Here is a 21,985-nt window from a genome sequence, read left to right as displayed (position 1 = left end):
TTGGGACACTTGTTTGTTATTTTTATAAATGACCTAGATGAGGGCATTGAAAGATGGGTTAGTAAATTTGCAGATGACACTAAGGTCGATGGAGTTGTGGATTGTGCTGAAATATGTTGCAGGTTACAGAGGGACATAGATAAGCTGCAGAGGTGGCAAATGAAGTTTAATGCGAAAAAGTGTGAGGTGATTCGCTTTGGAAAGAGCAACAGGAATAAAGAGTACTGGGTTAATGGTAAAATTCTTGGTAGTGGAGATGAGCAGAGATATCTCGGTGTCCATGTGCGTAGATCCCTGAAAGTTGTCAACCAGGTAGATAGGGATGTTAAGATGTGTGTTAGCTTTTATAGGTAGAGGGGTTGGGTTTCGGAGCCATGAGGTCATGCTGCAGCTGTACAAAACTCTGGTGCAGCTACACGTGTAGTATTACGTACAGTTCAGGTCACTGCATTTTAAGGAGGATGTGGAAGCTTTGGAAAAGTTGCAGAGGAGATTTACTAAGATGTTGCCTGGTATGGAGGGAAGTTTTATGTGAAAAGGTTAAGAGACTTGAGGAGGTTTTCGTTAGAGAGGAAAGGTTGAGGGGGGACTTAATTGAGACATAAGATAATCACAGGGTTAGATAGGGTGGACAGCGAGAACGTTTTTCCTTGAATGGTAATGACTAGCACGAGGGGACTTAGTTATAAACTGAGGGGCGATATAGGACAGTAGTTTCTTTACTCAGAGTAGTAGGGCATAGAACACACTGCTTGCAGCAGTAGTAGACTTGCCAACCTTAAGGGCATTTAAATGGCCATTGGATAAACATATGGATGAAAATAGAATAGTGTAGGTTACATAGTCTTCCAGACTGGTTCCACAGGTCGGCGCAACATCCAGGGTCGAAGGAACTGCACTGTGTTATCATGTTCTATGTTATTTTACTAAATACCTTGTCAATATGGACCACACTTTAAAGCTTCCAAATGGAAACGTTTTCTCCACATCTAGCTTTTCCAGCATATTGATAATTTTACAGACCTCTTTTAGGTTTCTCTCAGTCTTTGCTTTTCAGCCTCCATAGATATTTAGATTGGTTTTTCTTTACTTTTTAAGGTATCGACTTAACGTCAGTTCATATGTATGTACATTTAAGCTATTTTGTCACTTAACTGCCCAACTAAAAATGTTGCAGTATTAATTGCTTTTTTATTCATTCAAAGGATTTGGGCATCACTGGCCAGGCCAGTATTTATTGCCCATCCTGAATTGTCCAGAGAGCAGTTCAGAGCCATTGCTGTGGCTCTGGAATCTCACATACACCAAACCACATAAAAATGGCAGTTTCCTTCCCTAAAGGACAATTGTGAACCAGATGGGTTTTTCCAGACAATTGACACTGGTTTCATGGTCATTATTAGACTCAATTCTAGATTTTAATTGAATCCGAATTCCATTATCTAACCCATCTCCTCTGATCATCACTGAAATCTCTGGATTAATAGGCTAGCAATAATACCACTAGACCATTGCCTATTTATTGACATTATCTTCAAAGTAATTAAACATCCCAAAGCATTCACAACAGCATCATAAAATAAAATATGACATGGAACCACACAAGGATATATTAGGTCAAATGAACAAAACTGCTTTGAAGAGGCAGGTTTTAAAGGAATGTCTTAAAAGAGGTAAATAAGGTTTCATGCTGGCAACTGTAGGGATGAATTGAAGAGCTGAGCACCTAGACCACTGAAGGCAATGGTGGAGCAATTGAAGTCAGGAGCCAAATTGGATAATACCTTGATTATCACAAACAGATTACAAAGGTACAGATGGCTGAGGCCATGGATGGCGAGCTCAGCATAAGTTATGAACCAAAGTTTGTTCTGTGTGAAACTGTTGGTACTGAGTCCAAATCATGAATGCAAATTGACAATAACAATGGCCCCAGCAAGTAATTGTAAAACATAGCTTTCAACCTGCCTCCAATCTGAATAACTACCTTTTATTTCCACTCTCTATTTCTTATTTTCCATGTCAAATTTCAATCCATGCAAATTCTTGTTATTTGACTCCGTATGTCCTAACTTTGGTCATGATTTTTGACCTTGACACTGCACATTGCTGAAACCTTTCCTTTCAGGATGTCAGAGCACAACCATTTGAAAAGTACCTTACCCGAGCCTTTTGCTAACTCAAGAAAATTGTTTTGAGTGGCACAACAAAATGAGTTGGAGTATTTTGCTGAGAAATGGTTAATTTCTGCTTCAGAAATACTTAAGTTCCATTCCTGGAAATAAAAACTGCCCGCTCTACAATCTACAAGCCAGAGACACTCTCTAGGTCATAATAGCGCATGGAACTGCAGTAACCAGAGACTGTACCTGTTTTGAACATCTTTCTTCATCAAAATCTTCAGGAAATTCAATTATTGGCTGCAAGAGGAAAACATAACTTCAGTTAGAAAACTACTTCCAGTGTTTCTCTATCAGGTACGTGATATTTCATCCCTAGGTGCACCAATGCAACAAATAAGGTTACACAGGACTATTCTGAGCTGCTACAAAGGTGAGAGAACAATGCAAGGTTCCCTCACATCGCCATTACTCACCACAACCAGACATTCCAATCAATCCACAAATTGTGCACATTGACACAATTTGATCAGACTATACTGTCTTTTCTCTTTCACATTCAAATGCTCCCAACATTTGTTCCCCATGTTCATGACTGTAAAGTTTAGGGTGTGAGCCAATGATGTTTTTGCTTCAAATATTGTGCTGAGGCAAGAGAAGCTAGTGCAAGGTAATGGGTCATCTTTCATTTTCTGACATTCACCAAACCATTGTCAGGTCAGATGTCAACCCAAACCTCAGAAGAGCACCAATCAACGTTAGGATGAAAGACAATTTAACAGTTTTCAATTGAGAGATTGGGTAAATGTTTTAACATATACTTTACATGCGTCACTATTGCTTCTGTTTTTGAGTAAACCCATAAATCTGAAAGTTTTTTTTAAAAAAGTCTACATTGACAGGTGTTACAGGGAGATAGTCACACTTCAGGTACAGGAAAAAGATAACTGGGTTGCAGTCAGGGGACAGAAAGGGAAGAGGCAGAAAGTGCAGGGACAGTTCTGGCCATTCCCCTCAATAATAAGTTGCGGGGGATGACTTACCAGGGGTAAGACGTGAGGTACACGTCTCTGGCACAGAGTCTGTCCCTGTTGCTCAGAAGGGAAATGGAGGGGAAGAGAAGATGAGCAGTGCATTCGTCATCAGGGACTCCATAGTTAGGGGAACAGATAGGAGATTCTGTGAGAATGAGAGAAACTCACGGTTGGTGTGTTCCCTCCCAGGAGTCAGGGTTCACGATGTCTTGGATCGTGTTTTCGGGATCCTTAAGCGGGAGGGGAGCAGTCCAAAGTCATGGTCTACATAGGCACCAGTGAAATAGGTAGGAAAAGGGATGGGGATTTTAGGCAGAAATTCGGGGATCTAGGATGAAGCTTAGTGCTGGAACAAACAGAGTTATCATCTCTGGATTGTTACTTGTACCATGTGCTATCAAGGCAAGGAACTGGGAGAGAAAGGGGTTGGCTACAGGGATGGTGCAGGAGTAAGGGATTCAGATATCTGGAGAATTGGGGCTCATTCTGGGTTAGGTGGGACATTTACAAACAGGATGGTCTACACCTGAACCAGAGGGGTACCAACTGTGGGAAAATTTGCTAGTGCTCTTTGGAAGGGTTTAAACCAATTCAGCAGGGGGATGGAAATCTGAATCGTAGCTCCTGTGTACAAAAGGTTGAGAGTAGTGAGGTCATAAATGAGGTTTCAAGTTTGCAGGAGTATATCGGCAGGCAGGAAACTGGTTTGAGACGTGTCTACTTCAACGCCAGGAGCATCCAGAACATGGTGGTGAAGGGGCAGCATAGTGGCTCAGTGGTTAGCACCGCTGCCAACAGCGCCAGGGACCTAGGTTCAATTCTTCCCTCGGGAAACTGTCTGTGTGGAGTTTGCACAGTCTCCCTGTGTCTGTGTGGGTTTCCTCCAGGTGCTCCAGTTTCCTCCCACAATCCAAAGATGTGCAGGTCAGGTCAGTTGGCCATGCTAAATTGCCCATAGTGTTAGGTGCATTAGTCAGGGGTGAATATCAGGTAGGGGAATGGGTCTGAGTAGGTTACTCATCGGAGGGTTGGTATAGACTTGTTGGGCCGAAGAGCCTGCTTCCATACTGTACGGAATCTAATCTAATCTAAACTTGCAGCATGAGACTTCGATGTTGAGGCCTTTTTGGAGACATGGATAGAGCAGGGACAGGAATGGTTGTTGCAGGTTCTGGGGTTTAGATGTTTCAGTAAGAACAGGGAAGGTAGTAAAAGAGGGGGAGGTGTGGCACTGTTAGTCAAGGATAGTATTACGTGGCACAAATAATATTTGTTGAGGAACTCATCTACTGAGGTACTATGGGCTGAGGTTGGATACAGAAAAGGAGAGGTCATCTTGTTGAGAGTTTTCTATAGGCCTCTGAAAAATTCCAGAGATGTAGAGGAAAGGATTGAAAAGATGATTCTGGATAGGAGCGAAAGTAACAGGATAGTTATTATGGGGGACTTTAGCTTTCCAAATATTGACTGAAAATACTATAGTTTGAGTACTTTATGTGGGTCAGTTTTTGTCCAATGTGTGCAGGAGGGCTTCCAAACACAGTATGTAGATGGGCCAACAAGAGGTGAGGCCACACTGGATTTGGCATTGGGTAATGAACCCGGCCAGGTGTTAGATTTGGAGGTAGGGGAGTACTTGGGTGATAGTGACCACAAATCGGTTAACTTGGGTGATAGTGACCACAATTCGGTTATGTTTACTTTGGCAATGGAAAGGGATAGGTAGATAACATAGGGCAAGATTAATAGTTGGGAAAAAGACAATTCTGATGCAATTAGGCAAGATTTAGGATGCATGGGATGGGGAAAGAAAATGCAGGGAATGGGCATTAGAAGTGGAGCCTATTCAAGGAACAGCTACTCCTATCTGAGGATTCTCTGGGAAAACAGGGAGGATATTGCAGAGCACTTTGGCTTAGATCTTTATGTTGTCATTGTTTACTGGAATACTGCCAGAAGACTGGAGGATAACAAATGTTGTCCCCTTGTTCAAGAAGGGGAGTAGAGACAACCCTGGAAATTTTTGACCAGTAAGCCTTACTTCGGATGTGAGTAAAGTGCTGGAAATGATTATAAGAGATAGGAATAATTTGATTAGGGATAGTCAAAAATGGTTTTGTGAGCAGTAGGTCGTGCCTCACATGCATTACTGAGTTCTTTGAGAACGTGACCAAACAAGTTGGGATGACAGTAAAGCGGTTGATGTGGTGTATGTGAATTTCAGTAAAGCGTTTGATCAGGGTCCCCATGGTCGACTACTGCATAAAATATGGAGAAATGTGGTTGAGGGTGATTTAGTGGTTTGGATCAGAAATTGGCTAGCCTAAAGAAGACAGAGAGTGGTGGTTGATGGGGAAACGTTCATCCTGGAGTTCAGTTACTAGTGAGAGGTGTACCGCAAGAGTTTTGGGTCCACTGCCAAGTGTAAATTTGTGGATGACACTAAAGTAGGTGGAGTTGTGGACCATGCTGAAGGATGTTGCAGGTTACAGAGGAACACATAAGCTGCAGAGCTGGGCTGAGAGGTGGCAAATGGAGTTTAATGCGAAAAGTGTGAGGTGATTCACTTTGGAAGGAGTAACAGGAATGCAGAGTACTGAGCTGATGGTAAGATTCTTGGTAGTGTGGATGAGCAGACAGAGCTCTGTATCCATGTACACAGATCCCTGAAAGCTTTTATTGGTAGAGGTACTGAATTTCAGAGCCACGAGGTCATGTTGTAGCTGTACAAAACTCTCTTGCGGATGCAATTTAAGTGTTGCGTACAGTCCTGGTCACCGCATTATAGGAAGGATGTGGAAACATTGAAAAGGATTCAGAGGAGGTTTACCAGGATGTTGCCTGGTATAGAGGGAAGGTCTTATGAAGAAAGGCTGATGTACTTGAGGCTAGTTTCATTAGAGAGGTGACTTAATAGGGACATACAAGATCATCAGAGGGTTAGATAGGGTGGACAGTGAGAGCCTTTTTCCTTGGATGGCTAGCATGAGGGGACATAGCTTTAAATTGAGGGGTGACAGATATAGGACAGATGTCAGAGATAGTTTCTTTATCCAGAGGGTAGTAGGGACATGGAAGGCACTGCCTGCAACAGTAGTAGACTTGCGAACTTTAAGGCCATTTAAATGATCATTGGATAAACATATGGATCATAGTGGAATAGTGCAGGTTAGATTGCCTTCAGATTGTTGCATCGACCTGTGAAACCAAGGAGGGCCGAAGAGCCTGTACTGCACTCTAATGTTCTATTTTCTAAATTTACACAAAGCATCCGTAGGTTTCAAAATTCAACATTCAATGGATTACTGTGCAAGTGTGTTTTTGGTACTCAAGAACAATCAGAAAACAACAAACTGCATTTACACAGGGCCCTCAATATAATAAAATGACACAAGGTCCATCACAAGAGCATTCAGAAATAAAGTATGACACTAAGCCGCATAAGAGAAAATGAGGTCTGAAGATCAGAGTTGAGAGTACGTTGCTGGAAAAACACAGCAGGTCAGGCAGCAGAGGAGCAAGAGAACCGAGGTTCAGAGCCCTTCTCTGGCCTGAAATGTCGATTCTCCTGCTCCTCTGATGCTGCATGATCTGCTGTGCTTTTCCAGCAACACAGTCTCGACTAAGCCACACATCACCATCTTAGGGGAAGTAACTAATAGCTTGGTCAAAGAGATAGCTTTTAACAGTATCTTAGAAGAAATAGAGGTGGAGAAGTTTAGAAAGGAAGTTCAAGACCTTGGCAGCTCAAGGCACAACCATCAAAGGTGGAACGATTAAAATTAGAGACCAAAAGTTAAAAAAAATGTGCAGGTTAGGTGAATTGGCCATGTTAAATTGCCCATAGTGTTCAGTGATGTGTAGGGGAATGCATTAGTCAGGGGAAAAGTAGAGTAATAGGGTAAGGGAATGCGCCTGAGTGGGATGCTCTTCGGAAGGTCAGTGTAGACTTGTTGGGCCGAATAGCCCACTTCCACATTGTCGGGATTCTATGATAGAAAAGTACAAAAAAACCTCAAGGATTAAAAAAAAGACTAAGCATAAACAATTAACAATATCTAAAATGGTGCAACTCCTTTAGCGCCTGGACTGCATATAATGGAGACAGACAAGATTTCCTGCCACTCAACCTAGCGTTGTAATTTGGACACACATACAGAAATTAAAAACACAACTTAGTTATTTCTCTGAGGCAGAAATGAATTTATTGATGATGACTTTGAATTGAATTCCAATACATTTCTGTTAAGGGTCACTATGCCAACACTTACCATTCGTAATTTGCTGAGAATAGATATCCTTTCAGATGTTGTGTCCATGGGATGATAGGACATCTCAAAGAAAATAATTCCCAAACTGAACAGATCCACTTTCTGGAAGAATGATAGTAAATAAGATATAGTTTCACGAAGTAACAAACACGCACAAGCACACATTTTCGTTTGTAGTCACATATGATGCAGATAAAGCAGTGGCATAGGCAGGGAATTATCATCACTACTTATTACACAGTGCAAATCTTAACATTTAGTCACAGATTTTCTTTCAAAATTAATAGTTCTATGAAGCCAACAGGTTCATGTCGGGTTTAAATAAACTTGTCGCTAGACATTTGCTATAATACAATTTTTTTAAAAACTCATCAGTATCTGGGATCACCTTGGCAACAAAACACAGTTCAAGGAGTGAAATTTCACCACTTATCAAACATTGACGGTTTGGGATTTTCCACTGTGAACATTTATAGGAACCATTCCTGGTGACAGCGACACTTACCTCAGCAGCAATTCAAGCAGTTACCAGTGTGTCAAACTAACCTCATCAGGACCTGTTCAATCGCAAACATTTATGATCTCAAAAATAAATACCTCAGCACCATGTACATTTTCTAATCAATGTTTTCAGAGCTGTTACGACACACAGGAACAGATGGGACTTGAATCCGGGCCTCCTGGCTCAGAGGCAGGGACACTGCTGAGGCACCACAGGAGTCTTCACTTTAGGATTATATGATATAAACAGAGATACACTACAGATGTGATACTTAAAAAATGAGTGATTCACAAGTAGGCAAGCAGCTGACCAGTGCCAATAAGTAAGTCTGGCATTTATTATTTTTGCTCACAATTAAAAAAACACAACAGATTACCTGATTGTAGGAGGCTTTCGTGTTACCCTGTACTTCAGGGCTCACGTACAAAGCAGTACCAACCATTCCAGTCAGATTCCCTGTAATTGAAACAAAAACTGATCTGTAACCTTCAGTGATTCATATTGATCCCAGGAACTGTCACGTCTCAAACAGAGATTCACAGCTTGAATGAAGGATTTGGACCTTTTGGATTCCATCCTTTTTCCTGTAGATGAGATCTGGAATGTTTTATTTGAATGAGTAAAGTTTCTTGACTTATTTGGTGATATTGGCTGAGGAACTATTCACACCAGAGGAAATCTTGCTTTTCAAGCAGTGGTGAACCACCAGAACACACAGCCACTTGGTTTGACCTAAAGGGCAACAATTCTGACAGTAAAACACATCTTCATTTCCACAGTAGGTTTTCAGTAACATACGATTACTCAACATGATTTTATTCATTCTTGAGATGTGGGTACTGCTGGCTAGGCCAGTATTTCTTCCTAATTGACCAGAGGCAGTTAAGGGCCACCACATTTCTTTGGGTCTGGGGTCAGATGTAGGTCAGATTGGGTCAGGATGGCAGTTTCTTTTCCTAAAGGATATTAGTGAACCAGATATAGTTTTCTCGATAATCAATACCGGTTTCATGGTCATTATTAGACACTTAATTTCAGATTTTATTTAAGTCAAATCCCACGCTTTGCCTTGGCAGGATCCAAGAACACTACCTCGATCTCTGAATTAAAAGCCTAGACATAGTACCACCTGGTCATCACTTCTCCCAATGTAAACAATATCACAATACTCTTTAAAGAGGGGTCAGCAAGGTTCCCAAGCAGCGTATTCAAAAACGATGAAGATATGATATTTTGTTTTGAAAAGGTACATGTTAAGATTATGCACCCATATCTTGGACTACAATTTGAATTCACAAGACCCAAGGAGGCAAAAATACTTCCAACTCAATTAAACTGACACTTTAAAATGCATATCAGGCAAATGGAAATATTGAGGGAGCAAACTAATAGATAAGTGACACATTCAAAATGTCAAAATGAACAAAATTACCATTATTTGGTTGATATTGGGGGTCAAATACCTAGCCTTGCAGGGCTGTGACTTGCCTACACAGCCTAGTTCAATTGGATTAAAATTTCCTGCAAGTCTACTCATCAAGTAATTGGACCTTTCCATGGTCTACCTGTTTCCTATCCTTAAATTAATTGATTATGTAGGAGCTGGAATATAAACCGTTTTAACCCAACCTCCATGTCACACAGTCATACCGTGATTTGGGAAATAGCCTCACCTGCTGGGTCAGATTTGATAAAATGAATGGATCCACTGCCTTCTGTTTCCTGTCTGTCACCTGCCTGTGGGAAAGAATATTTTAAAACCAAGAATTGTGCTTTTGGTTTCTGAAGGTAGACACACTAGGGAAAAACAAGTAAATAAACTACCATGCAAACATACAAATTATAAGTGGGCGGCACGGTGGCACAGTGGTTAGCACTGCTGCCTCACAGCGCCTGTAGACCCGGGTTCAATTCCCGACTCAGGCGACTGACTGTGTGGAGTTTGCACGTTCTCCCTGTGTCTGCGTGGGTTTCCTCCGGGTGCTCCGGTTTCCTCCCACAGTCCAAAGATGTGCGGGTCAGGTGAATTGGCGAAGCTAAATTGTCCGTAGTGTTAGGTAAGGGGTAAATGTACGGGTATGGGTGGGTTGCGCTTCGGCGGGTCGGTGTGGACTTGTTGGGCCGAAGGGCCTGTTTCCACACTGTAAGTCTAATCTAAAAAAAAAAGCAGGAGTAGACCATTTGCTCCAGTACTTAGTGAGATCACAGCTTATCTAGTTGAGGCCACAAATCAACATCCCATAGTACGAGATTACTCTCTTGGCACCTGTATCTAACTAAAAAGCAGAAGTTGCTGGAGAAACTCAACAAGTTTGGCAGCATCTGTGGAGAAAAAAAGATTTCCAGCATTTGCAGTTCTTTGTACAAATTGTGCATCGCACTCTTGAAAATTTTAATTCAACCAGCATCCAGTCTTTTGGGGAATTCTAATCCAGATTTTCACTACCCTTGATGTGACTAAGTGCTTCCTGCTTTTATTTCGGCATAGTCTAGCTCTAAGATTGTCTCTTGATCTGGATTCTCACCACAACAGGTTTCCTGTAGCAACCTTGACAAATCTCTTTATCGTTGTCTGTGCTTCCGAAAATCACAGGAATACAAGTTTAGGCATCCTGTTACAAGTCAGCTAAGATTCTTGATTACCATGGAGATGACAGATTATTGGGGATATGCAGGAATGTAAAGTTGAGATTAAAATCAAATCAGATTTTATTGAATGGCTGAGCAGATTTGAAGGGTCAAGTGGCCTACCCTTATTCCTTGTTTATATGTACTGATTGGTAATGAACAAAATGCAGCAGAGGCAGGTCTTATCACATCACATTTGTAAAACCCAAATTTTACAAAGGTTAGAAAAATCAAGAAGGGAAGTAGGTCAGGATCTTTTCACCAAAGACATACAAAATGAGTAACAAAGTTTCTGGGTAAGCTAAACAAAATGGATAATTTAAACATCCTCTAAAAGTATGGAAAGTTTCTAGAAAGTGAGGATGAAGAGGAGACTGTCGAGAAGGTTGGTTACAGCAGCTTGATCAGTCAGAAAAGAATGAGCTGATTTGGCCAACAGCAGTTTCCTCTAACTAAACATTATTTTCCACAGTTCTGTATTGAAGCATGACTTTTAGAGTGATGCCTATTTAAGCGATCAACATGCAAATACCCAGAAGATGTCACTAAGCATAGGTTCTCTACACCGAGACCGATCTTTATTGTATGTCTTAGTTCAGCTTACTTGAAGATCCTATGGCTTTTTTAAACAGAATCCACATATCTCACTTGTACTTGTGTTATGTTTAGTAAGTAAAAGAACATTATTAGAGCCTAGAATAAGTGGGAGGTCTTAGCTCGTAGAAATCTCTTAGCTAACCTAGTCATCAGTTCCTAAAGCTGGCAGTTGAGGGGGAAACTGATCCCTCCCACCTGATGAGGTTTTTTACAATCTGACAACACATTGACAATGAAACGTGCTACCATCTACCAGAGGAATAAAAGCAATTGTCAGGTATTTGGCAAGGGATTACAAAGTAAATTTTGAAAGCTCAGTCTCCTAGATGTCCTGAATTTGAATATTTTAAACAGAAAAAGAATTCCTTGATTACAAAGTATAAATATCGTGTGCACACGCAGGATAAGCACATTCCTCAAAAAATACGCAGAGCAAACAATAATCATTCCCAAACACTGACATAACTGCAACGCACCAAGTATTGTACACAAAAAGGGCTTCCATCTTAGGTAAAAACATTCCTGATTAAGGGCTTTTGCCCGAAACGTCAATTTTCCTGCTGCTCGGATGCTGCCTAACCTACTGTGCTTTTCCAGCACCACTCTAATCTAGATTGGGCTTCCATCTTAGTCTATCCATGTGTGATGTATAATGTTTACTTCCTTTTCTCGTCACTTCTTACCGGATTAGCCAGATGATCTGTGGCTAAGCCAAAATCTCCTATTTTCACGTGATCATTGGAATCCAAAAATATATTAACAGGTTTCAGATCTCGATGAATCATGCCCTGAAATGACAAGGAACAGAACAGCTGGTCAGGACAAGGTAAATCCATAGGCTCATTAGCAAGGACTGGAAAATGTGACTCCTCACATCCAAGTCAAAAATCAAACTGGGATTCAGGCAAAGAAAGTCTGGTTCCACCTTTTCCTTTCCCTCTCACCCACTAAGATGTAATCTTTTCAATTTCATATTTTGTTTTTTTTTTAAAACCAGTACTCTCTCCTTTTGTTCCCCATTCCCACACAACCCCCATCTCCACCCTCTAAATTTCAGTGGACAAGTAATTTATACTTTCATCATCAAATCTGGCTGGATCACATAATGCACCATACGGTCCCCAAAGTGTCCACTGTTCCAGAATCACAGAATATAACAATAACCGTAGCCTGTCTTCCTCACTGTAAACCTTTCTATTCAATCCCTCTTCTCTGTCCTGACCACCCTCACCTCCAACACAAGTGTAAGGGGCTCATGGAAATTTCTTGCATTCGTACAACATATTCCCCTGATCCACCAAGTTTCAATCATGTTCTCTCCCAAAGTCATGATTTGGAGATGCTGGTGTTGGACTGGGGTGTACAAAGTTAAAAATCACACAACGCCAGGTTATAGTCCAACAGGTTTAACTGGAAGCACTAGCTTTCGGAGCACCGCTCCTTCATCAGGTCGTTGTGGAGTACACAACTGTATGATACAGAATTTATAGCAAAAGTTTACAGTGTGATGTAACTGAAATTACACATTGAAAAATACCTTGATTGTTTGATAAGTCTCTCATCTGTTAGAATGACCATGATAGTTTCACTTGGTTCATGTGTAAATCACAAAACTTTTTTTAAAGAAGTTACATCCTCAGTTTAACTGTAACAATTGGTGTTAGCGCAAATAAGATGTTCAGATGTTGAAGGTGCTAGCACCCTGTGTTCCCTGTCTGTGTCATAATGTTTAATCTAAAAAGTGAGTCTTACATGGATTCATGCAGTTTTTGAGCTAAAGTGCAATGTAACTCTGCAAGTACAAATTCACCCCACAAACGTATATGCGTGTGTGTCTGGAATGGGGGTTTGTCAGTGTCTGTGAGAGAGAGAGTGTATGTGTGTGTGTCTATGAGTGTAAAGTCTCTAAGTCTGTGACAGGGTGCATGTGAGTGTGTGCGTGTCTGTAAGGGAGTGTGTGTGTGTGTGTGTGTGTACGTGTACGCGCACGCCTCCATTTGTCTGTCTGTCTGGGTTGGGGGGTATGCACTCACACACATATATAATACACATTCTCTCTCAGACACTCACAACCCCCCACCCCAGACACACGCGCGCACACACACACACACACGCACACACACAAAAATAGTGTTTGTGGGGTGAATTTGTACCTGCAGAGTTACATTGTACTTTGCTCAAAAACTACATGAATCCATGCAAGACTGTCAACTCACTTTTTAGATTAGAATCAGTCTAAACATTACAGTTAACCTGAGAATGTACCTTTTTTTAAAAAAGTTTTGTGATTGACATATAAAAGAAGTGAAACTATCATGGCCATTCAAACAGATGAGAGACTTCACAAACAATCAAGGCAGTTTTCAATGTATAATTTCAGTTACATCACACTGTAAACTTTTGCTATAAATTCTGTGTCTTACAATTGTGTACTCCACGACGACCTGATAAAGGAGCAGCGCTCCGAAAGCTAGTGCTTCCAATTAAACGTGTTGGACTATAACCTGGTGTTGTGTGATTTTTAACTCTCCCAAAGTCTTAGATTTCAATGTCACCTACCCTACAGTTTGGCCAACCCCAACTATTCCCCAAACTGTTGATAATTCAATTCCCTTCTTGCCCCTTATGTTAGTTGATCTTGTTTTAAGTTTTCTATCCTAAGACATTCTCCTTTTCCATTCAAATCTGCCATCATCTGCCTCCAAAAATGATTCGAGACCGCCCCCCCCCCCCCATCTTTGCAATCTGTCATCTCATATCCAATCTCCTATGTGTCCCTAAAGTCCACAAGCATGCCAAAATCCATGTCCATCTTTCCCATGTCTGAAAACCTCAATCAAGTGTCTTCTCCTGGCACAGTAATGAAACTGCCATGATCAAAGTTACAAATAACATCTGATCTGGCTGTGACTATGGTAAAGGACCCCTTCTTGGCCTAAGTAAACTGTTCTTGATTTGACCAGACTCAAACCCTCACTTTGTGCACTGTCTGATGCAGGACAACATCATTCACAACCTTCACATCCTTTGTAACCCTTGGTGAGCTTCCAACGCAGTGTTCCACCTATCATGAAGATTGCCTCATATCCAGCTCAATGACATTGCCTACATCCATCCGAATCTCAGCTCAACTATCAACAGCCCCATCATATCAACTGCAAACCCAACCTACCCAATGTGCAAAATACATCAAATGTTGAAAGTTATTAAATAAAAACAGAATATGCTAGAAATACTCAGCAGGTCTGAGTGAAGAGGAACAGAGTTAATATCTCTGTTTTATAAGCTATCATCAGAACTATTCCACTGTTCCCTGATCATCCTTCCAGTCCACACGCTCTAAGCTTGAGTTCTTACTCACATTTCGTCAAAGCTAATTCGCTGTAATGTGATTGATGAATTGAGGACACTGCTTTTACAGCATGAATTTTAAAAACATGTGTCAGCTGTAATGTAATTACAGCGCCAAGACTTTAAGCGCTGTTTCTCAAGCATAATTTTTATAAAATGCAAGACTGCGCAAGAATGCAGCCACCGCGTTACAGAAGAACTGACTATACTAGCTCACGTTAAGTTTCATTCACCTATCACCTCTGTGCTCTTTAACCTGCTAGCTCCCAGTTCAGCAGTGTCTAGATTTTTAAATTCTCATCCTGGTTTTCAATTATCTCCTTGATCTTGTTCCTTCCAACCGATGCAACTGCCTCCAACCCTGCAAAATTAAAGATTTCTGAACTCCTTCAATTCAACTCATTCCTGCAACCCTGAATTTCAGGGACACGAATGGTGACAAAAAGGAAATAGAAGTGGTTAGGAAATTTAATTTGAAGTAGTAAGGAAGTGGAGATGAATTATGGAATTAAATCAAGGCAAATGGAAACACATACAGAGGATGAGGAACATTGCAGTATTCTTCAGACAGAAATGAAAGAAAAATCAAGAATAGGATTAGGGCCAGAAGATAAATTTCACATCAAAATGGCAGAAATATTACTACGTTCAGGGAGACTATCAAAGCACTAGAAGAAAGGATCAAAGAAGTAATCATTTAAGACAGCAAAGGGAGAACAAACTAAGGAAACATAAAGGGTTGAAAATCAACAGTTCAATAGGACAATAACAACACATTTCAAAAATAAACTGGTAAATGGTTAACAGAGACACTATCATAAATTTATTTTTAAAAATCAGAAAAGGAAATTGAGCCAGAGGAGTTCGATTGAGTTCAGGGGACTGTAACAAAAACTGAAAATGCTGGAAATATGCAACAGACAATGAATGTTTCATGACAATAGAAGCAGTATTAAATCACTCAAGTCAGAGCTTACATCAGAACTATAGACCAGTTAGCTTAATGAGCAGCAAATATAATGAAATACATACATGATTTGGAGGAAGGCGTAGGTTGCCTCATTAGCAAGTTTGGAAATGACATTAAGATTAGTAGAGTAGCAGCAAGTAAAACTGATTGTCAGAGAGTATAGATAGATTGGAGAGTTGGACAGTTTAATCCAGACAAATGCGAAGTGATGCATTTTGAAAGATACAATTCCAGAGCGAACTATACAGTAAATGGAAAAGTTCTGGGGAAAACTGATATACAAAGAGATCTGGGTGTTCATGTCCATTGTTCCCTCTAAGTGGCACTCAGGTCAGTAGAGTGGTCAACAAGGCAAATGGCATAATATCCCGTCTGATGAAGGAAAGCGAGTACAAGAGTTGGCAGGTCATGTTACAGTTGTATAAGACTTTGGTTCAGTGTACAGTTCTGGAATACCGCATACAGTTCTGGTCGCTGCATTATCAAAAGGATGTGGATGCTGTGGAGAGGGTGTAGAGGAAGTTCACCAAGATGTTGCCTGGTAAAGAAGGTGCTAGCTAAGAGAAGAGGTTGAGTGGATTAAGATTATTTTCATGGGAAAGAAGACAATTGAGGGGGGACCTGATTGAGGCCTACAAAATCATGAGGGGTGTAGACAGGGTGGATAGTGAAAAACTTTTTCCCAGAGTGGAGGACTCAATTACTAGGGATCACGAGTTCAAAGTGTGAGGGGGGAAAAAAGTTCAGGGGAGAGATCTGTGGAAAGTTTTTTTTTACGCAGTCGGTGGTGAGTGCTCGGAATGTGTTGCCAGCGGAGGTAGTAGGGGTGGGAAAAATAGCGTAATTTAAGATATATCTACACAGATACATGAATGGACAAGGAGCAAAGGGACACAGATCTTTAGGCAATAGGTGGCAAATTTAGATAGAGGATCTGGATCAGTGCAGGCTTGGAGGGCCAAAGAGCCTGTTCCTGTGCTGTCATGTTCTTTGCTCTTTGTTCTTTGAAATCTTTACCCAAAGATATAGCAGAGATACATCTAGAAATTGTTTGGCCAACCTTTCTGAATTCTTTGAAGTAATAAAGATTGGACAAGTATAACATTAGGGATGTAATATATTCAAATTTTCAAAAGAGCTTCAATAAAGTACCATATGGTAGACTCACAAATAAAATCTGAGTGCATGGAAATGGGATAGAAATAACAAACTAGAAATCAGAAAAACAGTGTAGTGATTAAAGGTAGCTACTCATCTTAGTAAAATGGTGTTCCACACAGATGGATGGTAAGACTACAACAGCTCACGGTTTACGTTAATAATTATTTATATGTAGGAATCAGAAGTACAATTACTAAAGTTGCAGATGACATCAAATTGGGTGGGTACCTTTAATGCTGAGGTAGAACATAGGAAACAGGAAGAAATTTATAAAATTGCAAAAAAGGTGCTGCAATCAAACGGATTTTAGTATGAGGTAGTGTAATTTTGTATTAAGAACCAGAGTCTGAAAAGATCTAAGTAGCAAAGTAATTGAGGAATGATGACACACTGGTCATTATCACAGTAATGAAAGTTAATAAGGCCACGAAAAGCAAACACAGCACTGGGATTCTTTTTCTTGAGGAAATGAATTGTAAAGTAGAAAAGTAATATTAAACTTGTTTAAAAAAAGTCAGTTAGACGAGAGTACAAGCACAGTTGTGGTCTCCATTTTATAACAAGGACTGGAGAAGTGACAAAAAAAAATGTCAAGATCGCACTAGAAATAAAGAATATGTGCACAACTGAACATGCTGAGGGTCTTTTTTTAAAGAAAATAACATTGTTGGGGTGACCGGATAGGTGATGAATTAGTTCTATAGACTAGACATGGAAAAAATAAATCCATTTGTGGGCATCCAATATGGATTTCAGGAGAAATTTCTTTCACCAATGTGTGATCAAAATGTGTAATGAGGTAAAACAAGGAGCATTTGAGGTGAATAGTAGACGTGCATTTAAGGAGGAAGTTAGATAAATAAATGAAGGAGTAAACGAATACAAAGAAAGGCAACAGGGTCAAATATAATGGATTGGAAGGAATATTTTATGAGCATGAACAGTGACACTGACCAGTTGGATTGAAACGTTTGACTGAATGATTCCTTTCTCACTTCTAAGCTCAATTCCTACAACATGAACAGTATCACAAGCTTTTTGAAAGTTTACTTACATTAGAAATTACAGTTCCCCTAATAGTTCCTGAAAATCAAACCTGTTCATGGATGTAGGCTAATCCATCAAGGATTTCCCTGAATAGCCTCCAGAGACGATTGATATCTCTATACAGTCCCCGGTCAATGGTGTCGCGCAAAGTGCTTTTCTCACAATATTCCATCTGAAAGCAGTCAAGAAAATTTTAGTCTACAATTTATACATCAAGCAAATTCAGCAACTCAAGTCATTAAGTGATCCGCAAGATCATTTGTTTAATTGAATTATACCCACAAAATCCCTCATCTGCAACACAGGGCAAGCCAAAGTCTCCCTCACAACTTAGAAGGTGGGATTTACTTGATAACGTGAAAGTATTTTTGGTTATAAAATATCATTGGTATTATTTCACTCAAGAGATCATTCACAACCAAAGGCTGATTTGTTAAGTAATTTACACTGAACAGTCCATTATATACTAAGGAATCAGACTTAAAATGTACATATATGTAACAACCATACAAAACAAAATATAATAACAAATTCAACTGATAAAAGGGAAGAGGGCATCAGGATGTTAAAAGCAGGTTAATACTGAATTAAAATTACAAAGCAATACAGCATTTCTACATTACCAGGCACTGAAATGCATATAAATGTCATTGTTCAATTGTTTCATTGAGGACCTGAACCGGTGAAGGAACAGAGCTACCTTTCAATCCTGCAATTTACAAGATCTAATCTAAAGTCACAGTCATAGTCAAACTCTGAGCTGCTTTGGTTGCTCTAGGTTAGGGTTAGAGTTAACGTGGTGGGTGTAACAGTTCTAAAATTGCATAGCTTCAATAAAGGCATTTTACAATCTTGCTACAAATATTAACTCATCTTTGTAAAGACATGGATTGTGTGACATGAAGAGCTCTGTTGTACTATCAATATTGAGGACCTGAGCTCAATCTCAGCATGAGCTCCTGTATTATTTTCATCTGGTGGGTGGTGCATGTGTAAAGCCGGAGTGCCAGACAATCTCAGTATTCAAACAAAGGACAAAGGGCAAAAGTGTAAAAATGATGAGGGATCGCAAACAGACATTCAGGTATTTGTTTTAAGTGTACTATCCATTTGACTATCTCACGTCAACTTGGCTTGAACACATATACATCTGTCAGGGTGGAATTGCCTTACGTTATGTCAAGCCACACATACCCACACCTACTAAAGTCTACTTGCATTGTTCTAGATTTAGCAAAGTTACGAAATTACTGGGTTTTTTTTCCCTTCCTAGAGAAATGTATGCATTTTGCTCAGTGAATTTCCTCAGGACTTCTCCTATTCAGCCCCACAATGTGACTGGAAAACCATATAAATGGCATTATGCAGACAACTGGACTCTCCCAATTTTCTTATGGTAATTCACAACTGCTATGACTGGCGGCACAGTGACTCAATGGTTATCACTGTTGCCTCACAGCACCAGGGACCCAGGTTAGTGTCCCACCTCGGGTGACTGTCTGTGGGGAGTTTGCACATTCTCCCCATGTCTGCGTGAGTTTCCGGTGCTCCAGTTTCCTCCTACAATCTAAAGCTGTGCAGGTTAGGTGATTTGGCCATGCTAAATTGCCCATCGTGTTAGGTGCGTTAATCAGGGGTAAAACATAAGGTAGGGGAATGGGTATGGGTGGGTTATTCTTCGGAGGGTCAGCGTGGACTTGTTGGGCGAAGGGCCTGTTTCCATACTGTAGGGATTCTAATCTAATCTAACTTGGCAGATGGAAGAACTATTTTGCTGCCCTGATATTGACTTTTCGCATATAGTGGTAGAAAATGTTCATGAAATGTCTTATCAAATCCTCCTGATGTCATTAAATTTGAAGCAACTTGGGCCATCTAATCTGCAGTCACTTATGTCAGTATCCTAAATACTGTCCATTTTCATAGCATAATTCCAATAGCAAGGATCGTACAATGCATATATCACCAAAATAGGTCCACCTGTGTCAAATGGGATTTATGGTGCAGGAGGGAAATGCAGTTTCCTTTCAAATGGTGCAATATAACAATAAGCAGCTTTCATTGCTGAATTGTAGTATTTCAGGAAATTATTCAAATTACTGTATGTTAACAGAATACACACATGGTGTGCAATCCAGGGTCCAGTCTATTATCAGAGCATATATACAGGACAAAGTCTGGAGTAGCATGTTACAGAATATAAATACTCTGCAATGTGGAGTACCACTGCTACTTGAATATATAAATAGTGCAGAGGCTGGATAGGATTGGTTACCTGAATATACAGATAGTGCACTGTCAGTGGTTCTATTATGACCTCTGCCTTCTCCATTTTGCCATCCTCAGGATTCTTTGCATATGTAGATTCCCTGCCCTGTATATTAACAATAATCACAGAATGTAACAAACACAGAATAGAAAACATATTACTTATGGTGAAATTTACACATAATCTGAGCTAAAATGTAAGTTACACTCAAGCCGCTAAGAGAATGTGAAGACGACACATCCTTGGGTTAGGCAACAAACAGGCTAATGTTAGATTTTTTCTGCCACTTACGTCACCTGCCAAAATGGTCACTCGTGCATTTGTATAATTTCATAGATGCCAACGCTCTCTAGGTCTTACCAAAGAGATCATTTTTTTACATATAAATCGAAGACTGTTCAGCAGGAGCAAGTTACTCCAGCTGATGCTCACCTACAGTCACAGACATGGTCTCTCACCCAACATCTCCAGTTTGAGATCTCTTGATCACCAAGTGTAGAACATTTTTCTCCATGTGGCTCAATTGGTCAAACCCTTTACTAATTAAACTACTTGGGGAAAAAGGGGGCACGTTGCAACATATTATCTGGATTTTTTTCCTGAGAAACCTAGACAAAGTTCAAAACATCACCCTGTGGTTCAGAACAGGTCCCAAACATCACCATGGTTGTACAGACTGGGAAAGACATTATAAATTTAGTAACAACAACCAGGCTTTCCATGTTAGCATTATTAACAAAACCCACAGCTCATGAAGGAATTTTTAAATCATAAAAGTGTGTCTTCACTAATAACAACAGCAAAAAGTCTGAAATCTTGGCCTTACAAATCTCAGTTGAGTTCTCTTACTATGTCATCCTGAGGAGAGGAAAAAAGTCACCGCCCAATAATACATCTCCACCCACCCAAGCCCCATTGTCCTTTCCTCTCACATCCCCACAACCTTCCTCTCTTTCTACATTACCCACCCTCCCCTACTACCCAACCCTTTACAGCAGAGGAGTTTACGGAAACATTCAACAGAAGAATTCAAAATTCTAACGGGATTTAAGAGAGCAGATAAGGAGAAACTGTTTCTAATGACAAGCTTAGTAACTATTCATAATATATGTTAATGACGTGGATGAAGAAAATAAATGTAGTACCTCAAAGCCTACAGAAGTACACAGAACTGGATGGAAGGGTGAGGGATAAGGAGGATGCAGAGATGATGCGGAGTGAGTATACAGGCTGTGTGGGTGGGCAAAGGCATGGAAGGTGCAGCGCATGTGAATAAATATGAAGTTATCCATTTTGGTAGCAAAATGGGATGGCAGATCATTACTTGATTGGCTGTAAATTGAGCGAGGAGAATGTTCAATGAGTCCTTGTGAACCAGTTATAGAGTCACAGAGATGTACAGCATGGAAACAAACCCTTCAGTCCAACTCGTCCATACCAACCAGATAATCTTAACTTAATCTCGTCCCATTTGCCAGCGGCTTGGCCCATATCCCTCTAAACCCTTCCTATTCATATACCCATTCAGATGCCTTTTAAGTGCTATAATTGTCCCAGCATCCACCACTTCTTCTGGTTGCTGAAAATAAGCACACAAGTGCAGTGGGCAGGAAAGGGGACAAACTGCACATTGGCCTTCGTAATGAGAGTAACAAGGATGTCTTCTGGCAATTATACAGTACATTGGTGGAGCCACACCTGGAATAGTGTGCACAGAGGATGCTCTTGCTATAGAGACAGTGCACTGAAGCTTTATCAAACTGTTTTCTGGAATGGCAGGACTATGTATCAGGTGAGATCGAGTTGGTTAGGATTGAATTCACTTTCGTTCAGAAGAATGAAGGGGAATTTAATGGAAATCTATAAAATTCAAACAGGACTAGACAGGTTAGAAGCAGGAAGGCTGTGCCTGATGGTGGGGGGAGTCCAGTACCAGGGGACGTTCTTTAAGGGGTAAACCTGTTAGGACTGAAATGAGAAGAAATGTCTTCATCCAAAGAGTGATGAGCCTGTGGAATTCACAACTGCAGTAAGT

General features: G+C 40.4%; 1 protein-coding gene across 3 annotated transcripts in view; it reads right to left on the bottom strand.

Moving 5' to 3' along the window:
- eif2ak4 (eukaryotic translation initiation factor 2 alpha kinase 4) overlaps positions 1 to 21,985 on the bottom strand; it is a 131,399-nt gene that overhangs the window by 52,998 nt on the left and 56,416 nt on the right. For all 3 annotated transcript variants that reach the window (XM_060828744.1, XM_060828746.1, XM_060828747.1), the window contains 7 exons: positions 19,957 to 20,055; positions 17,731 to 17,853; positions 11,836 to 11,940; positions 9,601 to 9,664; positions 8,304 to 8,383; positions 7,426 to 7,527; positions 2,370 to 2,420 (listed from right to left, as the gene is read on the bottom strand). In XM_060828744.1, coding sequence (XP_060684727.1) covers positions 2,370 to 2,420; positions 7,426 to 7,527; positions 8,304 to 8,383; positions 9,601 to 9,664; positions 11,836 to 11,940; positions 17,731 to 17,853; positions 19,957 to 20,055 — 624 coding nt within the window. The remainder of the gene's footprint in view (positions 1 to 2,369; positions 2,421 to 7,425; positions 7,528 to 8,303; positions 8,384 to 9,600; positions 9,665 to 11,835; positions 11,941 to 17,730; positions 17,854 to 19,956; positions 20,056 to 21,985) is intronic.

This window comes from Hemiscyllium ocellatum, chromosome 8 (genome assembly GCF_020745735.1).
Source record: "Hemiscyllium ocellatum isolate sHemOce1 chromosome 8, sHemOce1.pat.X.cur, whole genome shotgun sequence".
In the NCBI taxonomy this organism is placed as follows: domain Eukaryota; kingdom Metazoa; phylum Chordata; class Chondrichthyes; order Orectolobiformes; family Hemiscylliidae; genus Hemiscyllium; species Hemiscyllium ocellatum.
This window is presented reverse-complemented; position numbering and strand designations above follow the sequence as displayed.